The 16,198-nt window shown below is 43.4% G+C and overlaps 1 protein-coding gene across 4 annotated transcripts; it reads right to left on the minus strand.

Moving 5' to 3' along the window:
- Positions 1 to 1,061: 1,061 nt before the first annotated feature.
- On the minus strand, positions 1,062 to 15,533 carry stk33 (serine/threonine kinase 33). Of its 4 annotated transcripts, none has more exons than XM_076021954.1 (15): positions 15,484 to 15,533; positions 10,389 to 10,505; positions 9,846 to 9,959; positions 9,571 to 9,675; positions 9,291 to 9,429; positions 7,365 to 7,447; positions 6,700 to 6,787; positions 6,388 to 6,463; positions 6,185 to 6,297; positions 5,757 to 5,842; positions 5,596 to 5,665; positions 5,336 to 5,472; positions 4,982 to 5,044; positions 4,567 to 4,644; positions 1,062 to 3,997 (listed from the first exon to the last, which is right to left on the minus strand). In XM_076021954.1, the coding sequence occupies exons 2-15, from the start codon at positions 10,464 to 10,466 to the stop codon at positions 3,839 to 3,841; spliced, it is 1,389 nt and encodes a 462-aa protein (XP_075878069.1). In that variant the 5' UTR covers positions 10,467 to 10,505; positions 15,484 to 15,533; the 3' UTR covers positions 1,062 to 3,838. The 4 variants fall into 4 exon arrangements, with proteins under 4 accessions (XP_075878069.1, XP_075878078.1, XP_075878088.1 ...); XM_076021963.1 differs by lacking the exon at positions 15,484 to 15,533 and adding an exon at positions 11,604 to 12,180; XM_076021973.1 differs by lacking the exon at positions 9,846 to 9,959.
- Positions 15,534 to 16,198: the final 665 nt, after the last annotated feature.

Consider the following 16,198-nt stretch of genomic DNA (forward strand, 5'->3'; position numbering starts at 1 on the left):
GCTCTTCCTGACATTAGGCCGCGTGTGCAGCCCCACTCCATGAGGCCTGCTACTCTCGCCACAAGTGCCTCCTCTCTCCGTGGCCAACCTTTTACGGGGGAGTGACACTCTCCTCAGTGGTCCCCCCCCACCCCCTCACCCCACCCTAAAAAAAAAAAAAAAAACGAAAAAAAAAACCGGGGGGCTGCAGAGTTTTAATCCCTGCAGCCCGTCAACCCACCCACCCTTACTTCCATCTGTCAGGAGCGCTGCTGGAGGAGAGAGAAAGGGTGGGGGGATGGTCTGTGGGCCGGGGTGGGGTGGGGTGAGGCGGGGAGGAGGGGGGGAGGGGGCGGGGCGGGGTGAGGCGAACCCCTTGTTCCATCCCGACGCATTTTCTAATTTCCTTTGCCGCCATGCTTTGTCCCAAATTCACGCCCCTAACCTATCCACCATACAGCCCCTCTCTCTCTCGCCCTCTCTCGCCCTGTCCCCCCCGTCCCCTCCCACCTCTTTTCTCTGTTGTTTTGGCTGAAGGAGTAAAAGTAAAAAAATTAAAAAAAAGTGTGGGCTCCTGCTGGCTCGCAGCAACACGAGCTGACAGTGTTGTAACAAGCATCCGCAGCCAGTATCACCACACATGACGACGCGGAGCTCCCCTTCACTTCTCCTCACTGTGCTGGAGCCTCTTTATGTTGGTTCCACTTTGAGGCGCGCTGATGATTGCTGTGGGTCATACTCGGCTACCGCAAATTGATTTCTTCTCCTCCTCCTCCTCCTCCTTCTTCTTCTTCTTCTTCTACCGCTACCGCTACCGCTACTGCTACGACTACTTCTTCTTTTCCGTTTTGTAATTAATCACAGCGATGATTGAGGACCATATGGTGGGATCCCATCCCCTCGTCTGACAAAATGGAGCTGCGCGAGAGATCCGTCTCAACGGCCCGTCAGCACGTTGAGACAAATCAGGTGCAGCTGACAGGACAAACGTGTTTCTGTCCCCCCCTCCCCACCCATCCCAAACATACACACTTTTTTTTTCTTTTTTTTTTTGTAAATGAAAACGCACCGGAAAGGCAAAGCGTGTTTCAACAGTTTACTTAAAAAAGCCATCGAGTGTGCAAACATGGTAAATAGGCGACACATTACATGGACATGACAATTTTAATGGGCGGCGAGTCTCAGGCAATCACTTGTATGTAATTAGACATCTCGGCGTGCAGAAGTGGGGAGCGGTGCTCTGCTGTCACATTAACTCCAGGAAATGAACGCACCAACTTCCTACAGCTCCATCTGCTGTTTGTGACAGTCAGAGTCAACCGCAGCCGCACGGCACGTCAGGGATGTTGCAGGTTTGTTTGTTTGTTTGTTTGTTTGTTTGTTTTATCATTTTGGCAAACTGTTTTAATTAAGCAAAATCCTCAATGGATCTGTTGGTTATTTTTTTGTTCTGTTTCTCAGCAAGTAAATCCAACAAAAGACAAAGGCCCCGCGCATCAATTGACTAGATTAGTAAACATCAGCCGAGGTGCGTGACTGCATTGTATTTATGTAATTTATTTATTTTTTTGACGAGGATTAACCTGCCGTGTCCGCACTTTTAAGCACCACCTCCTCCCCCTTCCCCCTCCTGCTCCCCCCTCCCCCACCCCCGCCCCAAATTGTCAAAATGCGTCAAACAAAACGAGCTACATTCACGTGTACGTGCTAAACACAGAGCCGCCGCGTGAACATGGAGCCCATTGTTGGCACTCATTCACTTCAAGATGCAAATGGGTGGATTTGAAATTCAGCCTGTGTGTGTTATGCTTGGCTACTTTAATGTTGTATCTATGCTGGGGATTATTCTCTCTACAGCGGGGTCGGGGGGTGGAGGGGGTAGGGGGTTGGGGGGGGGGGGGGTAGAAAAAAAAAACTGAGCTTGAATGGCAGTGCCCTCAAAGTAGCTCCTACTGCTTTCAATGGCCTCCAAACGAGATTAGACCCGTGGCTGCCCTCAGTCCCAATCCTCCGCATTCAGATGGAGCGTAACCAGCCTGTGTGACAGTCTTTCTGTTTTGACACTGAGTGGGTGCAGTGACTGCGTATAAGGCGTTTTGGAATTAAGAGGTCAGAACAGAAAGAAAGAAAATCCCTAATGCTATCTTTGGTTTAGTGAAATGATATTCAGGAAAAGGTCCCGCAGTCTTTACACTTTAATAATTATTCGCGCAATCAATGAATTATTGCGCTGAAAGTGAAATATGCAAAGCTGTTGCGTTCCGCGGCATTTGGCACATAACAGGAGCGCGTTTGAGATTTAAGGACGGCTTCAAGTAAACACACACACACAGGATCAAGACATTTTTCCTGGTTACACTCTAAGAACTCTAAATACATACATAGATATGTATATATGTATATATTTATATATATATATATATGAGGATGTATATGTATATATTTATATATGTGTGTGTGTACACATGTCTATATGTATACACGTATAATATTTTCACAGGTGACTTTTATCCAGAAGATAAATTCACAGGTAGTTAATCATTAGCTTGTTGTAGCTTTGCTACTCTATGTCATCGCACTTATTTCTCACATTAAAAAAAACAACCATTGGGTTATGTGCTGTTGTTCTCTCTACGCAGCCTTCAGACAAAGGGGGCGCTCTTTTCCTTGGCACAGGCCGCAGGGCTGGGCCTGGACCCTCATTTGCAGACATTTTTTAATTATTACCTTGAAATCACAGTCAGTCAAATGTTTCTGTTACTATGAGTCCGCGCTCCGTCACCATGGCGGCTGCATCCCTCACAGTAGTTTCACTCGCGTCACTAACTTTTCCGCCGTTGTTAAAGTGCTTGGGCTCCCTGTCGCGGCCTGGCGGGGCAGCGATCTACTTGACTGCTGCAGCTGCTGCTGCTGCTGCTGCTGCTGCTGCTAACAAACCGCACCGCCAGCCGTCCTGCTCACTTTGCGTAGCCTGCCGCCACCCCGGCACCCAGGAATAAACGGCGGATTAGGCCTACATCTATTCAGAGCTGAACAAAAAAAAACATGGAGCAACAGGGTTCGGCTACACTCTCCTCCTGATCAGAGATTTCTGGAAATCTTTCAGTCACTACCTTCAAATTAATGCACGCACAATACGTCATGATTCTTACAACTCTGCAAAAAAAAAAGACAAATAAATAAACAGCCACTAACATTCTTGTTGCCATTGAAAAAACACATAATTTGTAATGTGTTTGACCTACATTTAAACTGGCTCAGTAGCTCTGCTATAACCCTCACATTCCCATCCTACTAGTCCAACCGATTCCTCGATGTTAATAAAATATAATAAAATAAAGAAAATTCTGCATCCTCCGTGTTTCACTTATGTGAGGTTCCTCAGGGGCTGATCCTCAGACCTTTTCTGTTCACTTCTTTTCACTGTATCTGCTGCCTCTGGGTATTTACTCTGCTCCTCTGCTGGTATCTCTAATGGTTGCTTTGCCCATGACATACGCTTCTACTTCAAACCTAACAACCCTTCATAACATGCCCTCACCTCGCCCGTAACGTCAGGACTACCCTAAAGGACCCAGGTGTTCATCTCGGCCAGCGTTTGACCTTTGAGTCCTCCTATTAGGGAGCTTGTTGAGTTTCGCTCGCCTCTGTCCATCTAATTAGGCAGCAACTTCAGAGTTCTCACACGCTTGCCTTCCGCGGTCTGTCCTTAGTTTACCAACTGTAAATCACTTGTGCGTTTGTGTGCTTTCCGTTTCTTGTGAAGACACACCCCAAAAAACTGTGAATGAATTTAAAAACATCTACCTGAATAACATGAAAGTCTGGTGCGGTGCTATTCTTGGTCAAGTGATGCGGTTCATTTCTTTGCTTTATACTGAGGGGCCTTGGAGGCGGCCGGTCCCACATTAACAGAGGTAGTGGGTTTTTGATCATCCGCTTTCCTGGGGCCAGGCGCTGCCTTCTGCGCCGCGCTCATGTCCTGCTTGTCCTGAGGCCGTTGCTGCTTTGCAAACACCTGCGCAGAGCATTTCGCACCAGAGTGAGACTGTAGGAATAAGCACTTCGCACATAACAGCATTAACTGCTACGTTCTTCCAAAAATGCTCACACTTATATATATATGCTTATTATATATAGCCACAATCAGTCTGTTGATTTTTAGGTTTCGGTGCACATTTTGTTTTAATGGGCTTTGATTTAAAAAATAATAATAACAATAATAATAATAATAATAATAATAATAATAATAATAATAATTGGAATTCTTTTTTTTTTCTTTTTTCTTTTTTTAACAGTACTGTCTTTAGTAAAACATTTCAGGATATATGATTTTACCATTGCACATGTACGCAACTGCAAAGGCTTCACAGACAGTGACCCCAAAATTCTGCATGTTTATTTTCCATTCATAAGTACCACACAAGTACCTAAAGCTCTTTTTTTAAAGGAAATCAACCACGACTTTTCAAAATACCTTTGAAAACAACAACCTTGTTTATGTCTATTTATATTCCCACTAAGCCTTTCTAGCCAGCCACTACTATTTTTATTTTTAAGGCTTTCATTCAGCTTGTGATCACCCACCTTCCTTCGGCCACTAACTGCCTTCTGCCCAGTACCTGCGTCCTGCTTGTCCGGGGGCTCTTGCTGCTTAGCACCGGCCTGCGGAGAAAAAATTTACTCTGGGGTGACTCAGTCAAAATTAGATTTGTACTTTTTTTTTAAGTGTTTTTTTTTTTTTTTTTTTTATACAGTCAACCCATTCGACATATGACCCAGCTTCTGCATTAGGTAAATCTGGCGCCATCTAGTGGTAGCTTAAAAAAAGGACAATGTGAGTGTTGGCAGACATTATGGTGCTACATCACAGCGAGTTTAAAATCCAAGTAGTACAAAAACAGACGTGTGTATAGGCCTAAACTGCAGGCCATCACTTGTCAGTTGAAATATAGTAAAATCCCATAAAATACTGAGAGTCGAGCAGAAGGTTTTAACAGACCTGTGTGGTTTCTGAGCTGGTGCGACTCTTCTGCTGATGGTGGCTCCCTCGACTCTCCTTTGACTTCAGGCCCAAATGCAATTAAAATCAAAGAGGCAGATATCAATACCTGGGCCCCATGAAGTTCTAACCCACAAAGTGTGGAATTAAAAAGAAAAACCCTACAGACGACCTGATATAACACAGATAATGCAGTGCATAGTGTGACTGTGTGATTCTAGTTTATCTGGATGAGACCTGCAGGAGTTGAGGCTGTTCTGCATCTGTTTTTATCTCTATCGTTATATTTACTTTTGAAGGGGATGAAGTGTTGATGAGGTCACCTTGTTAGCTGAACACACCATACAATCCCACCTTTTCTGACGCGGGCGGCGAGCTGCTGTTTGAGCCGGACTTGGCTTCGGACTGACTCCTGCACTCGGTGTTTTCCACCACCAGGTCCAGTCCGTCCTCGGACAGGGTGAGGGACGACTCGCCCCGAAACTTCCCCCCTGTCGGCGACAACCGTAAGCCGCATTGTGCAACGCAACGTGACTCCAGTTAAACACAAAAGGGGTGGGAGGGGACCGGGGGGGGGGGGGGGGGGGGGGGGGGGTGCGTCTCTGTTGTCTTACTCGTCGACTCTTCCACATAGTTACGCATCATCTCCAGCACGTTGCTCGGCAAAGGCATATTAGTGTCACCCTGTTGGACAAAGCACTCCGTTAAGAGCTGCTGGTGTGACTCGTTGGGGAAAAGTGGGGTGCGCGCGGCCAGAAAGAAATGGTTGCCTTACGGTGATCCAAGGGGTTTCCAGTATCTGACTGGCGGACATGCGGTAGGCCGGGTCCATCTTCAGAAGGCATGTCAGAAGGGTCTTGGCTGTTGGGGCGGAGTCAAGCAGACCAGTACACTGATCAACCAGAACAGTAAAACTGCAGGTGTGCCCAGTACATGATGCACAGTGTGTATGTGTATTATGTATGCGTATACACAAATACATCCATATATATGTATATATATATTTACATATACAGTATATATGTGTGTGTATATGTATATACAGTATATCTATACATATATACACACACATACATATGTGTGTATAGAATATATATATTCTATTTAGACAGATACATACATATATATTTACATATATCTCTAGAACAATCTAAGAATTTGATACCGAATTAAAAAAAAAAAATTATGTGTCACTCAAAGTACCTGCATCACTGACTGTGCTCCAAACGTCCTGAGTAAATTTGACGCCCTCGTTCATAATCTCCTCTAGCAGTTCATACTTGGTTTTGGACACAAACGGGGACTCCCCAGACAAGCTGTGAGGAAAAACACGGCAGACACGTAAATATACATTATGTATGACAAGAGTATGTTCCGTACATCAGCATATACATGGGGCTACTTACAGCATATACATAATGATCCCTATGCTCCATATATCACACCACTGGCTGTATCCACGGCCGCTCATCATTTCTGGTGCTGAAATGGGCACACATAGAAATGTAGGACTTAGATTTCAGGGGGCTAAAATCCTCTATTAAAAAAATTATATATATATACATATATATATATATATATATATATATATATATATATATATATATATATATATATATATATATACATATATATATATATATATATATATATATACATATATACGTTCGAGCAGCTCTGGTCTTCTAGCGCGCCACAGAAGAAAACAAGTGTCCTACCCATGTAGATAAGAGTGCCGCAGGCATCTGACATGGTGTGCTCAATCCCCACGCCGTTTGTCTGCATTGACAGTCCAAAGTCCGTCACCTAGGTCAAGAAAAGCACTTGAGGAAAAGGTGAAAGGAATAAATGTGATTTAGATGTGCTAGCAGGAGCCTAATTAAATTCTATTGGTGAAGGTTCTTTTGTCGCAGAAGGCAGATAAGATCGATCTTGATTTAAATTGCTGGCGATGATCCTCGATGACTTGTGTGAAAAGTGACGTTGTTGTTCGGAATTGAAGATCTACATAATATTGTATTAAGAAATAGCTTTCAAGTCTTCAAGTGCAATTTCTATCTGTCCAGTCAGCCTCAGCCCACATTCTGCCTTCAGCACTGTTCAAAACCCAGGTCCAAATTGGATGCAAAACATAAATAATTTTTATTTTCTTTTTTTTGATAATTTTTTAGTATAAAAGGAAAATTAAGAGTTGATTCAATTACATAATGCAAATCAACAAAGAACAAAACCTAATCTAGCACTAATTATAGAGTCTGGACTAGTTTTGGTTAACCAGCCACCTTCTGCAAAGACTGTGGGAGACAGTGGGAGTCTGGCATCCTGCTCCTGGATGCATGAGAGGTGAAGACACAGAGTTCGTCCCCTTGTCTCACCATCTTACCTTAATGTTAATTCTGCCATTGTCGTCCCCAACAGATTTTTCCACAAGAATGTTCTCCAGTTTCAGGTCCCTGTGCACTATGTCTGTAAAACACGAGGAGGAGACCCTTCACTCAGACTTGGAGACAAGGATCCATGCGACGGTCGCATTTCCAGGAAGGGCTGTGATCAAGATTCATGTTACTGGTCAGGCGCTAAGGGTGGGTCGTCCTACGGAGCGGCATCACAGCTGCCGGCGGCTTTTAAACTGGGTCAGTCGCATACATAAAGGAGAGGAAAATTGGAGCCGGTACAGAAGTCAATTAAGCCTGTGATAAAAGTCAAGTACAGTGTAACGCCTAATGCCAGGCGCCAAAATACATTATGTTTTGCGCGCGGTCGCACAATGACGTGTGACTTTCTTACACAGGGCCAGGGCGGAAGGCCTCATTAACAAGTGAGAGCAGGCAGCAGGAACAGCGCCACCGCCCCGGGTGCTAATTCACTGCGCCGTGTGCAGCCAGAGAGAACACAACAGCGATGATGGCACACCAAAGGTAAGGTAGCGCAAAAAAAACAAACAAACTGGGAGAAGTCAAAACAAAAAGTGACTCCCCGGGAATTATTTTGCTCCTCAGTCGGTCGTGTTATCAAATCAGCTTTTAAGTGGGTTCAGGTCCAGTGGTTTGTGCACACGCTGTTGAAGGCGATGAGCTTCTGACACCTGCTAATTGTCATGTTGTTGAGTTGTCATGTCTGATGGTAAGGTATGTTGTCCATTGATTCTGGTCTAAATGTTAGGCTTTGTTATTTCTGTTTGTTTACGTGAAGCTGAACATGATAGCATGACAGGAAACACATTTCAGATGTCTGCGTCAATACGTTTCTTTGGATCTTAATTTGAATCTTAATTTACATCTTCAAGAAAATGAGACGATGAGTAAAATACATACATGTGTGTGTGTGTGTGTGTGTGTGTGTGTTTTGACTTTTCTCTTAATCCTGATTTGTTTATATACAAACATATATGTGTGTCTACACACACACACACACACACATATATATATATACACAAACAAACTACAAAAAAATATATATGTATGTATGTATATACAGGTATATTGTACTCTATGTAGTATCATAAATTTCTATTCAGTAAATACTTGACAGTATTTGGAGACATCATCATTTGGGCAAGCAAGGGTGCACTCTCCACAGCATCCACACTTTATTAGGTTCACGTGCACGCTCACACTTGCCTCCATAAAGGTGAGATAAAACGGCACGGAGGGACCATCCATGCGAGAGCACAGCTATTTATTAGCATTGCTCACTAACCTGGTGTAAATTAGTCGTTAGACACGCGTAATGATGCCTCGCTGCTAGTCGGAGCCCTAAACTGCAGATTTAAAACCCCTGAGTGGGAAACGGCATTTTTAAATAAAACACATTTCATTAAAGTATCTGCTGCCTTTCTTTCTCTTTTTTTTTTTTTTTTTTTTTTAATGTTTTTGCAGTTATTGCTCCTTTGTCAAAATGTGCCACACTTCCAAAGTGGCAGAGAGCCACGAGCCCAGACATCACATTACTCAGCATTATGCTGGCAAGTGTGTGTGTGTGTGTGTGTGTGTGTGTGTGTGTGTGTGTGTGTGTGTGTGTGTGTGTGTATTTTAATCCCTGCTGCGTCTCTAAATTACAAAAAGTAAAAAAAAAAAAAACATAATCCATCATTTTTGATCCGTGCTAGAGTGAAATTAAACCAGCAAGCTGTTTCCCTTTTTCTTCTGTTAAAAGCTTTCATGTTATACCTTCATGCTGTCACCCTGTCCAATGAACGCCTCATTTCTAGGTCATCGGGTTATTAAAAAAGAGATAATAATAAATTCAAGGAAAAAAATTGCCAACACTTTGAGAAGGCGCAGAAGGCGCAGTCAGAGGGAGGCGTTACTTTTCCTGTGCAGGTAGACGACAGCGTTGGCAAGGCTGCAGATGATGTGCCTCGTCTCCTCCTCGCTGAAGAAACTTTTCCGCTGCAGCAGCTGCTTCAGTTCGCCTCCGTCGCACAGCTCCATGACCAAATAAATCATCTAGAAATAAGGAGAGCCCTCAATTTGCGCGTGCGCTTATCGGCAGTATGGGTGAAGACACTGACTCGGGTCCCTGCATAATAGATCGATAGGCACGCATCACGTTTAGCGTTTGCTTTTGGCGGCGGCGGCGGCGCTCACCCTCGTCGTGTCGTACACACGCTGCAAATGGATGATGTTGGCGTGATTGACTTGCTTGAGGATGGTAATTTCCTGCTCCAACATCTTGACTCTTGAACTCCCCGGCTAAAGTCAAAGAGAATTAAATTGTTTCATTCACTGCGTTTTTTTGTTGTTTTTTTTTTTGCTTTGTTTTTCATCCCTTTCCACTGTGTTAGACTTCAACCATTAGCCGCTCTTATTGGTGTGACACAGCCCAAAAAAAGAGGACACACAAGGATGCCAAAAGCACTTACTGCTGGTCTGCGAATCTCCTTAATAGCCCACTTTGTCTGAGTCTCATTGTGGGTGGCTTCATAAACAACCCCAAAACTACCTTGACCCAGTTTCCTTCCAAATGTGTATATCTTCTGTGAGCAAAGACAAAAAAAAAAAAGTCATTAATTATCTTTTTGTTAACTCCACCAACACGCCTTCATTCAGATGATGGCAGCACTTAGATGTTCCTTGACTTGAAAGTTAATTAAGTGTTTTTAGTTGTAAGACGTGGTGTCTTAGATGAGACCCTGAGCGCTGAAGTGCATTCGTATTCAGACTTCTTGAAAGTTTTGCAGCCCTCTCGAGGTGCCGAATATAAGTTTTTTTTTTAAAAAGAAAGGTTACAAATGATTAAGTTGCTGTTGGTTCAATCGTGGGTCTAATTAACCCGACTGAAGGAGAAATCAGTGTGAAGAAAGTAGCGCTCAAATTGCGTTGGCCAGAGCAGATATGTCGTTCACCGCAAACAAGTGTGTGTGGCCAGTGGTGGCGCTGTGATTACGCACAGATGCTCACCGTACCCTGAGATCGGCATCGTTGTCCAGACGCATTGAAGGCACATTCCTCTCCTGTATGGACCTGTCGGTACGCGGCATCATCGTGTTCACGGCTTATCCTCCAATTCCTGCTGGTGTCATCTGCACATGAAAAGGAGAAGGCGGTCAGAGTCTCGGGGACATTCCGACCGGTGGCCTAGGATAAGAAGGACCGCCAGTCACAAAGGAAGTTCTCTCTCTCTCTCTCTCTTTTTTTTTTCTATTTCAAATTAGTCGGAGTGAAATGAAATTTCCCCTATTTGAGCTCTGCTAAATGGAAATTTGGCAGCGCTGATGCTATCATTGTGGTAAACACTGCTGGGCCTCTTTGTTCTTGCGCACTTTACCGCATTTTGATTATTTCGGAATGCCTTCAAAACGCCACTGCTTGCCTTGGCAAAAAAAAAAAAAGTAACTGCTATTTTCAAATGATATTTTTACTGCTCATTCCATTCTCTCTCTTTTTCTGAGGTTTGCTTTGTGTAATAGTGTCCCTGAGACTGGGGATGTTGAGGCTGCGCTCCCCAGCCAGGTCATACCCAGAGCTAGAACAATGGGACCTTCGTATATATAGATACATCTATATATCTATATATACACCACCAGTCAAAAGCTTTCTACACTGCAGATAGATACTGAGGACATTAAATATATGAGCAAGATATATGTAACTATGCCATAAAAAAAAAACAACAACCTGTGAAACAACTCAAAATATGCTTTTTATGAAAGTGACTATTTGCAGAATTGAAATATGAAACGTGTTTTAGTTATTTTACACTTTTATTGTTTCCTACATAATTCCATGCGTGTTCATACATAGTTGTGATGCCTTCAGTGAGAAACTGCAATGTCAGTGGTCATGAGAATGAAAGAAAAGACATTAAATTCATGGGGTGACTGGTGTGGGTGTATATAGATACAGCATATAGATATATATTGATATATATTTACACATATATATATTTACATGTATACGTATGTATGCATGCACATATACATGTCTGTGTGTGTGTTTCTGCCATAGTGCACAAAACTTTTTTTTTCTTTTTTCTTTTTTTTTTAAAGCATTCCTTTTATTTAATTGCAAACCGGTCACTTGTTTCCCAACGTAAATTAGCTTCATACACAATTTACCCCCAGTTTAAAATAACTCTCAGCGGAGCCAGATCTAATCTGAAGCAGTTATTTAGTGACGACCTGGAGCGGTGAAGTGGATCCACCCCATGCACGGCGAGTAATCATTAACGAGGAAGGGGCGTCTCGCCTCTGCAGCCTCTTCCCTCTAGGAGGCGAGGCCGCGTTATCCCCGGCCTGGCAGTGCGTCATGGCAGGCCTGCCTCTCCCATCATCTCACGTCTCTCCGGCCAGTTAAAGTGATTGTGACAGTCTCAGGAAATTACAATCGCCTCCATCAGAGCTCATTTGTGGAGGGAAGTGATGAGTGCATCACGGGCGACACGGAGTGGCTGCGTGAGGGGTGGAAGGAGGGGAGGGGGGGAGGGCCCTGATTGGTCACAGAAGGCTTCTCCAGGTGAACGTGTGAGTTAGTTTATGGTCCCAATGACGCCCGGACCTTGGTAGTTCACCTACAGCATTGTTTTGTTCTTTAATGGCCATTGCGAGTGTTTAAAGAGCAGGAGCGTCGATGACCGGCATACATGTGGTGCAGATTATGCATTCAGTGGGTTATTCAGCACTTAAAAATAACAGCAGAGTAGTTATAACAACTGAGAAATACCATCAATAAACCTGATTAATGAATATGGTCGCAGAAAATGATTTAAAAATACAAAAATGCAAAATGCAAAAATTGCCCTGTTTTATTTATTTATTTATTTTAAATAAACACACGTTGCACTGTAATTGCGACTGTAACAAAACATCAGCGACCAACAAATGAATAAAAAGAGGTAATGTGTTTAAGAGCAGCATTTAGCACCTACTTGAAGAAACACAATTTTGCAAACACTTATTAGGTGCTGCTGCTCGTGCACACTAACAGCAGCTTGTACCAGTTAGGTTCAAATGCCAAACACCAGGCTAAGAAGTAATCATACAACTCGTTTGACTATCTCTCCTCTGTCTAGTCTTTGGGTTTATTTGGTTTTTTTTCACTTAACTTTGCTTGCAAATAACCAAATGCACCCAGCGAGCAGTGGAAATGATTAGAAATGAAGGGAGCAAACACATCCTTCAGTATCTGCGATGAAACACAAATCAACACAGTTTTCTCCGCCCCTGCTAAAATGCTAAGCGCCCCTGCAAAGGGCTAACAGTTCTTTAAGCAGCTATGAACGTGAGCATGAGCTCCTTTCAAGTCTCCCTCAAGTGAAAGTTTTGAAATGATGATGGATGACAGCAAAGTGCACAGCCACGGCTAAACATGACAGACCAAAGTAAAACAACCATCAACGTTTTTTCTCCTCCAATAAAAACGGATTGGAATCAAAGGAAAACCAACCAGCTAACAGTTTTGTTTTTTCCCAACCGTCGTCAGCAACGTGCGAGAGCTCACTATGCCCACTTTATCACTGAATGCCGTTACTAACCTCTCCAACGTGCCTCGGCAGCCAAACACACACAAGAAAGTCAAACGTGGCCTCACAAAGCAACACACCAAGGGCAAACACCTGCTGCAGCGCTGAGCTGGCCTCATCTCAGGTCAGCGGGAAGCCACCAGAGCTGATGGCTCCTCGCGGGTCAGGCCCATACTTGCCTTATCTCTGCGCGACTCAGCCTGTGAAAAGTGAGCAAATAAGGGCCCATGGACTCTTAATGACAGGCTGGGCGAGTGATCGCGTCCTGGAACTGTGCACACAGAGTCGACGTTACTCTCGAGCGGCGGCGTCATAGAATTAGAACAAAGACTTTTTGATCTTGTCGTAAGCTCCTTTAAACCTGAGTGTCTTTTATGTATAGGCTCCCAGGTGAGAGGGGTGGAGCGGGCGTCCACTTGACCTGGTATTGATGGTATGGAATTAAAAAGAAAAAAATGAACCGAGGGTGGCAGGATAAACACATTTTAGATGCTGGATGCCGTTAAATCCCACAGCGGAGGAATTTGTGCGTGCTTAATTCTGCCTTTTGATGTCAATAAGACTGCCACTGCAATCTCACACTGCAGCGAGCAGGCCCGGGCTGTTATTTACCGCTGTTAAGGCTATTTATGCTGTCACTGCAGAGCCACAGCCTCTTAAAGTGTAACTGCAGTGAAAAGCAACATCTTTCCTTAAAGCCCGCGATGCAAATGTCAATTAATTCTGCTTAATTAGATTAGAATAGTGTGAGCGGATGAAGACAATCAACACCCATTCCCGTCCTGCATGTCTGCAGGATAAAACCTCTCCTTGTCGCTTTGATCCCCCTTCATGACAACTGCCTAGATGTAAAATAGTGCACCTCGGAACACAGTGATTGATCATTTCCGATGAGACTCATGCAGCCGCGCTCACACTTTAACTGTTGTATTTAAAAACAACAACAACAAAAACAGCTCCACTGGCCCTGGGTTGTATTGGTCATATAAGAAGAGAATTTAAAATGCAGGTGGAGCTGCACTGAGAAAATATTGCATTCTGTTTTTATATTCCTAGATAAAATAGTCAGCTTAACGCAAAAGTCAGAGGCAGCCGTTTCGGAAAAAGAAATTGAATGTAGTTTCATCATTTAACTGTCAAAACACTTTCATTTAGAAAAAAGACTTGTGTTGTTTGTTTTATTGAAATATTCGATATGGTGCAGAGCGCTTCAAGAGGAAAATGTACACAAGCTAGACAGCTGTCTGTCAAGATTCAGCTTTTAAATTACATATTTATTTATATTACACACACACACACACACACACACACACACACAGTTGAGGCAAATTAAAATGTAAACTGTCCTTTCGCTGAGGACCAACTATTAAATTTTCCACATGTGAAACTTAATCATTTATTGACAGCTTGGCCTTGATGACAAATGATTAACGTCACATTCCTAATGAAGCGTGGAATTACATTACCTGATGAGGCAAGAAATTGTGCAGAATGCAAATATAGAGCAATCCACTTTACCAAGTTATGAGGTGAACCCTAATATTATGGCGAGGGATTATCAAAGCTTGTGGTCTAACTGGAACACACCACGAGCACATCATCCTAAAGCCATTAGGCGCACAGGCTCCTTATAAGTGTATGGAAATTATATTGCATCTGACAGAGCTGCCGCACTGATGCTGTTCCCTCGCACAAACAAGCAATGCATGTTGTTTCCTTCCGTAAACAAATCGTTTTAGGGCCCCTCCAAGAATTCTCCCTGCTTCCAATGGTCATGTTTGATAAGTGTCTATTGGCAAGGAAAACATTCTTTGCTAAAAAAGGAAGCAAAAAAAAAAAAAAAAGAGGGAGAGATCCAATTCTGCCATTTGCTCAGAGCACTCCACATGTTGCTGCAAGATAAGGCCCAATAAATTCAAATTTTTTCATTGGTTTAATCCTGGTTAAGGCTAATCTCTGCCCTTGCTGGGCTCAGCCTTGGGAAGCTGGGAGGGCAGACATCAAGGAAAAATGTAGGCCATAGCGGAAACAAGAACAAATCAAATTTGTCTCAATGACAACCCAAAGACACCCCACACACCCGCGACAGCGTGCGCATACAGTGCGTCCACACCTGAGCTGGCGGGCTGTGTGCTGGGATTGATGCTCTTCATTAAGGAGGGCTTTTCCTTGGTTCGCCTCTAAAAGCCACAGAAACATGTCAGCAATCATTGCAGTGGTTGGTTTGGGGAAATGCTGATGAAAAACACAACCGTCGACTGCTGCAGCTAAAGTTAGCTAGCCGGTAATGTGTGCATCAGCTGTTGTTGTTTTTGTTTGTTTGTTTGTTTGTTTCTGTTTAAGGTTTGTGTGTGTGTGTGTGTGTGGGGGGGGGGGGGTCGACTGCCATTTTCCAAAAAGGTTTAAGGTCGAACAGAAATTCAGCTCAGCGGTGTATTACACAGTAGCAGAGTACTTGTTAGCCTACTTATCTGGACCTTATGCACAACTGGAGGTAGAGATAACGCATTCATTTAAAAGATAAGTAACAATCTACTCACCATCTTGGTCCGTCAAGTCAAATGTTTATTTGAAGAGAGGCAGAGAGAGAGAGAGAGAGAGAGAGAGAGAGAGAGAGAGAGAGAGAGAGAGAGTCGGCTCGAATCAAGGTAACCTCCTATCATTCATATGTGTGACTTTACATAGAACGAGATACACACGGGGGGAACGCACTGGGGTGAAAGTTAAAGTGACGTTAGCCAAACAGCGTGCGAGCAGTCCGCGTTGTCATGGCAACAAGGACAAAGCGTCTCAAATCGTCTTTGACACGGTCTGAAACCAAAACACTTCAACACTGCAAACATACAGCGTATAGCTGAGTTTAGCAGCTGGTATTAGACTAAACAGAAGTCTATCCCAGCCTTACAACAGGTGAAAGTAATGCTCCCGATTAATCATAAAGCAAAAACGTACTTTTGGCCACTACGGCAAGCGAAGACGGACAATATCATGTAAATGTAGTGTTTTTTTTATTATTTAATGGACTGTTCTCGGGGCGTCATTCGTGTTATAAGCAAATAAATAAGTAAGTACACGTTGAACCATGCCGATTTTTATTTTTTTTTTATTAAAAGCAACCAACACATAAAGAAGAAGAAGCAGGAAGAGCGATTTTATCCTGGTCCTTGTCGCCATCTAGTGGACAAAACTTTGAGAGTTTATTTCAAATCGTTCATTTATAAGACTGGCCAGTGTCATTGTATTGTATGTTTTATT

Source organism: Nelusetta ayraudi, unplaced genomic scaffold, assembly GCF_046127955.1.
Source record: "Nelusetta ayraudi isolate G7.1 ecotype Tasmania unplaced genomic scaffold, CSIRO-AGI_Nayr_v1 ptg000002l, whole genome shotgun sequence".
In the NCBI taxonomy this organism is placed as follows: Eukaryota; Metazoa; Chordata; class Actinopteri; order Tetraodontiformes; family Monacanthidae; genus Nelusetta; species Nelusetta ayraudi.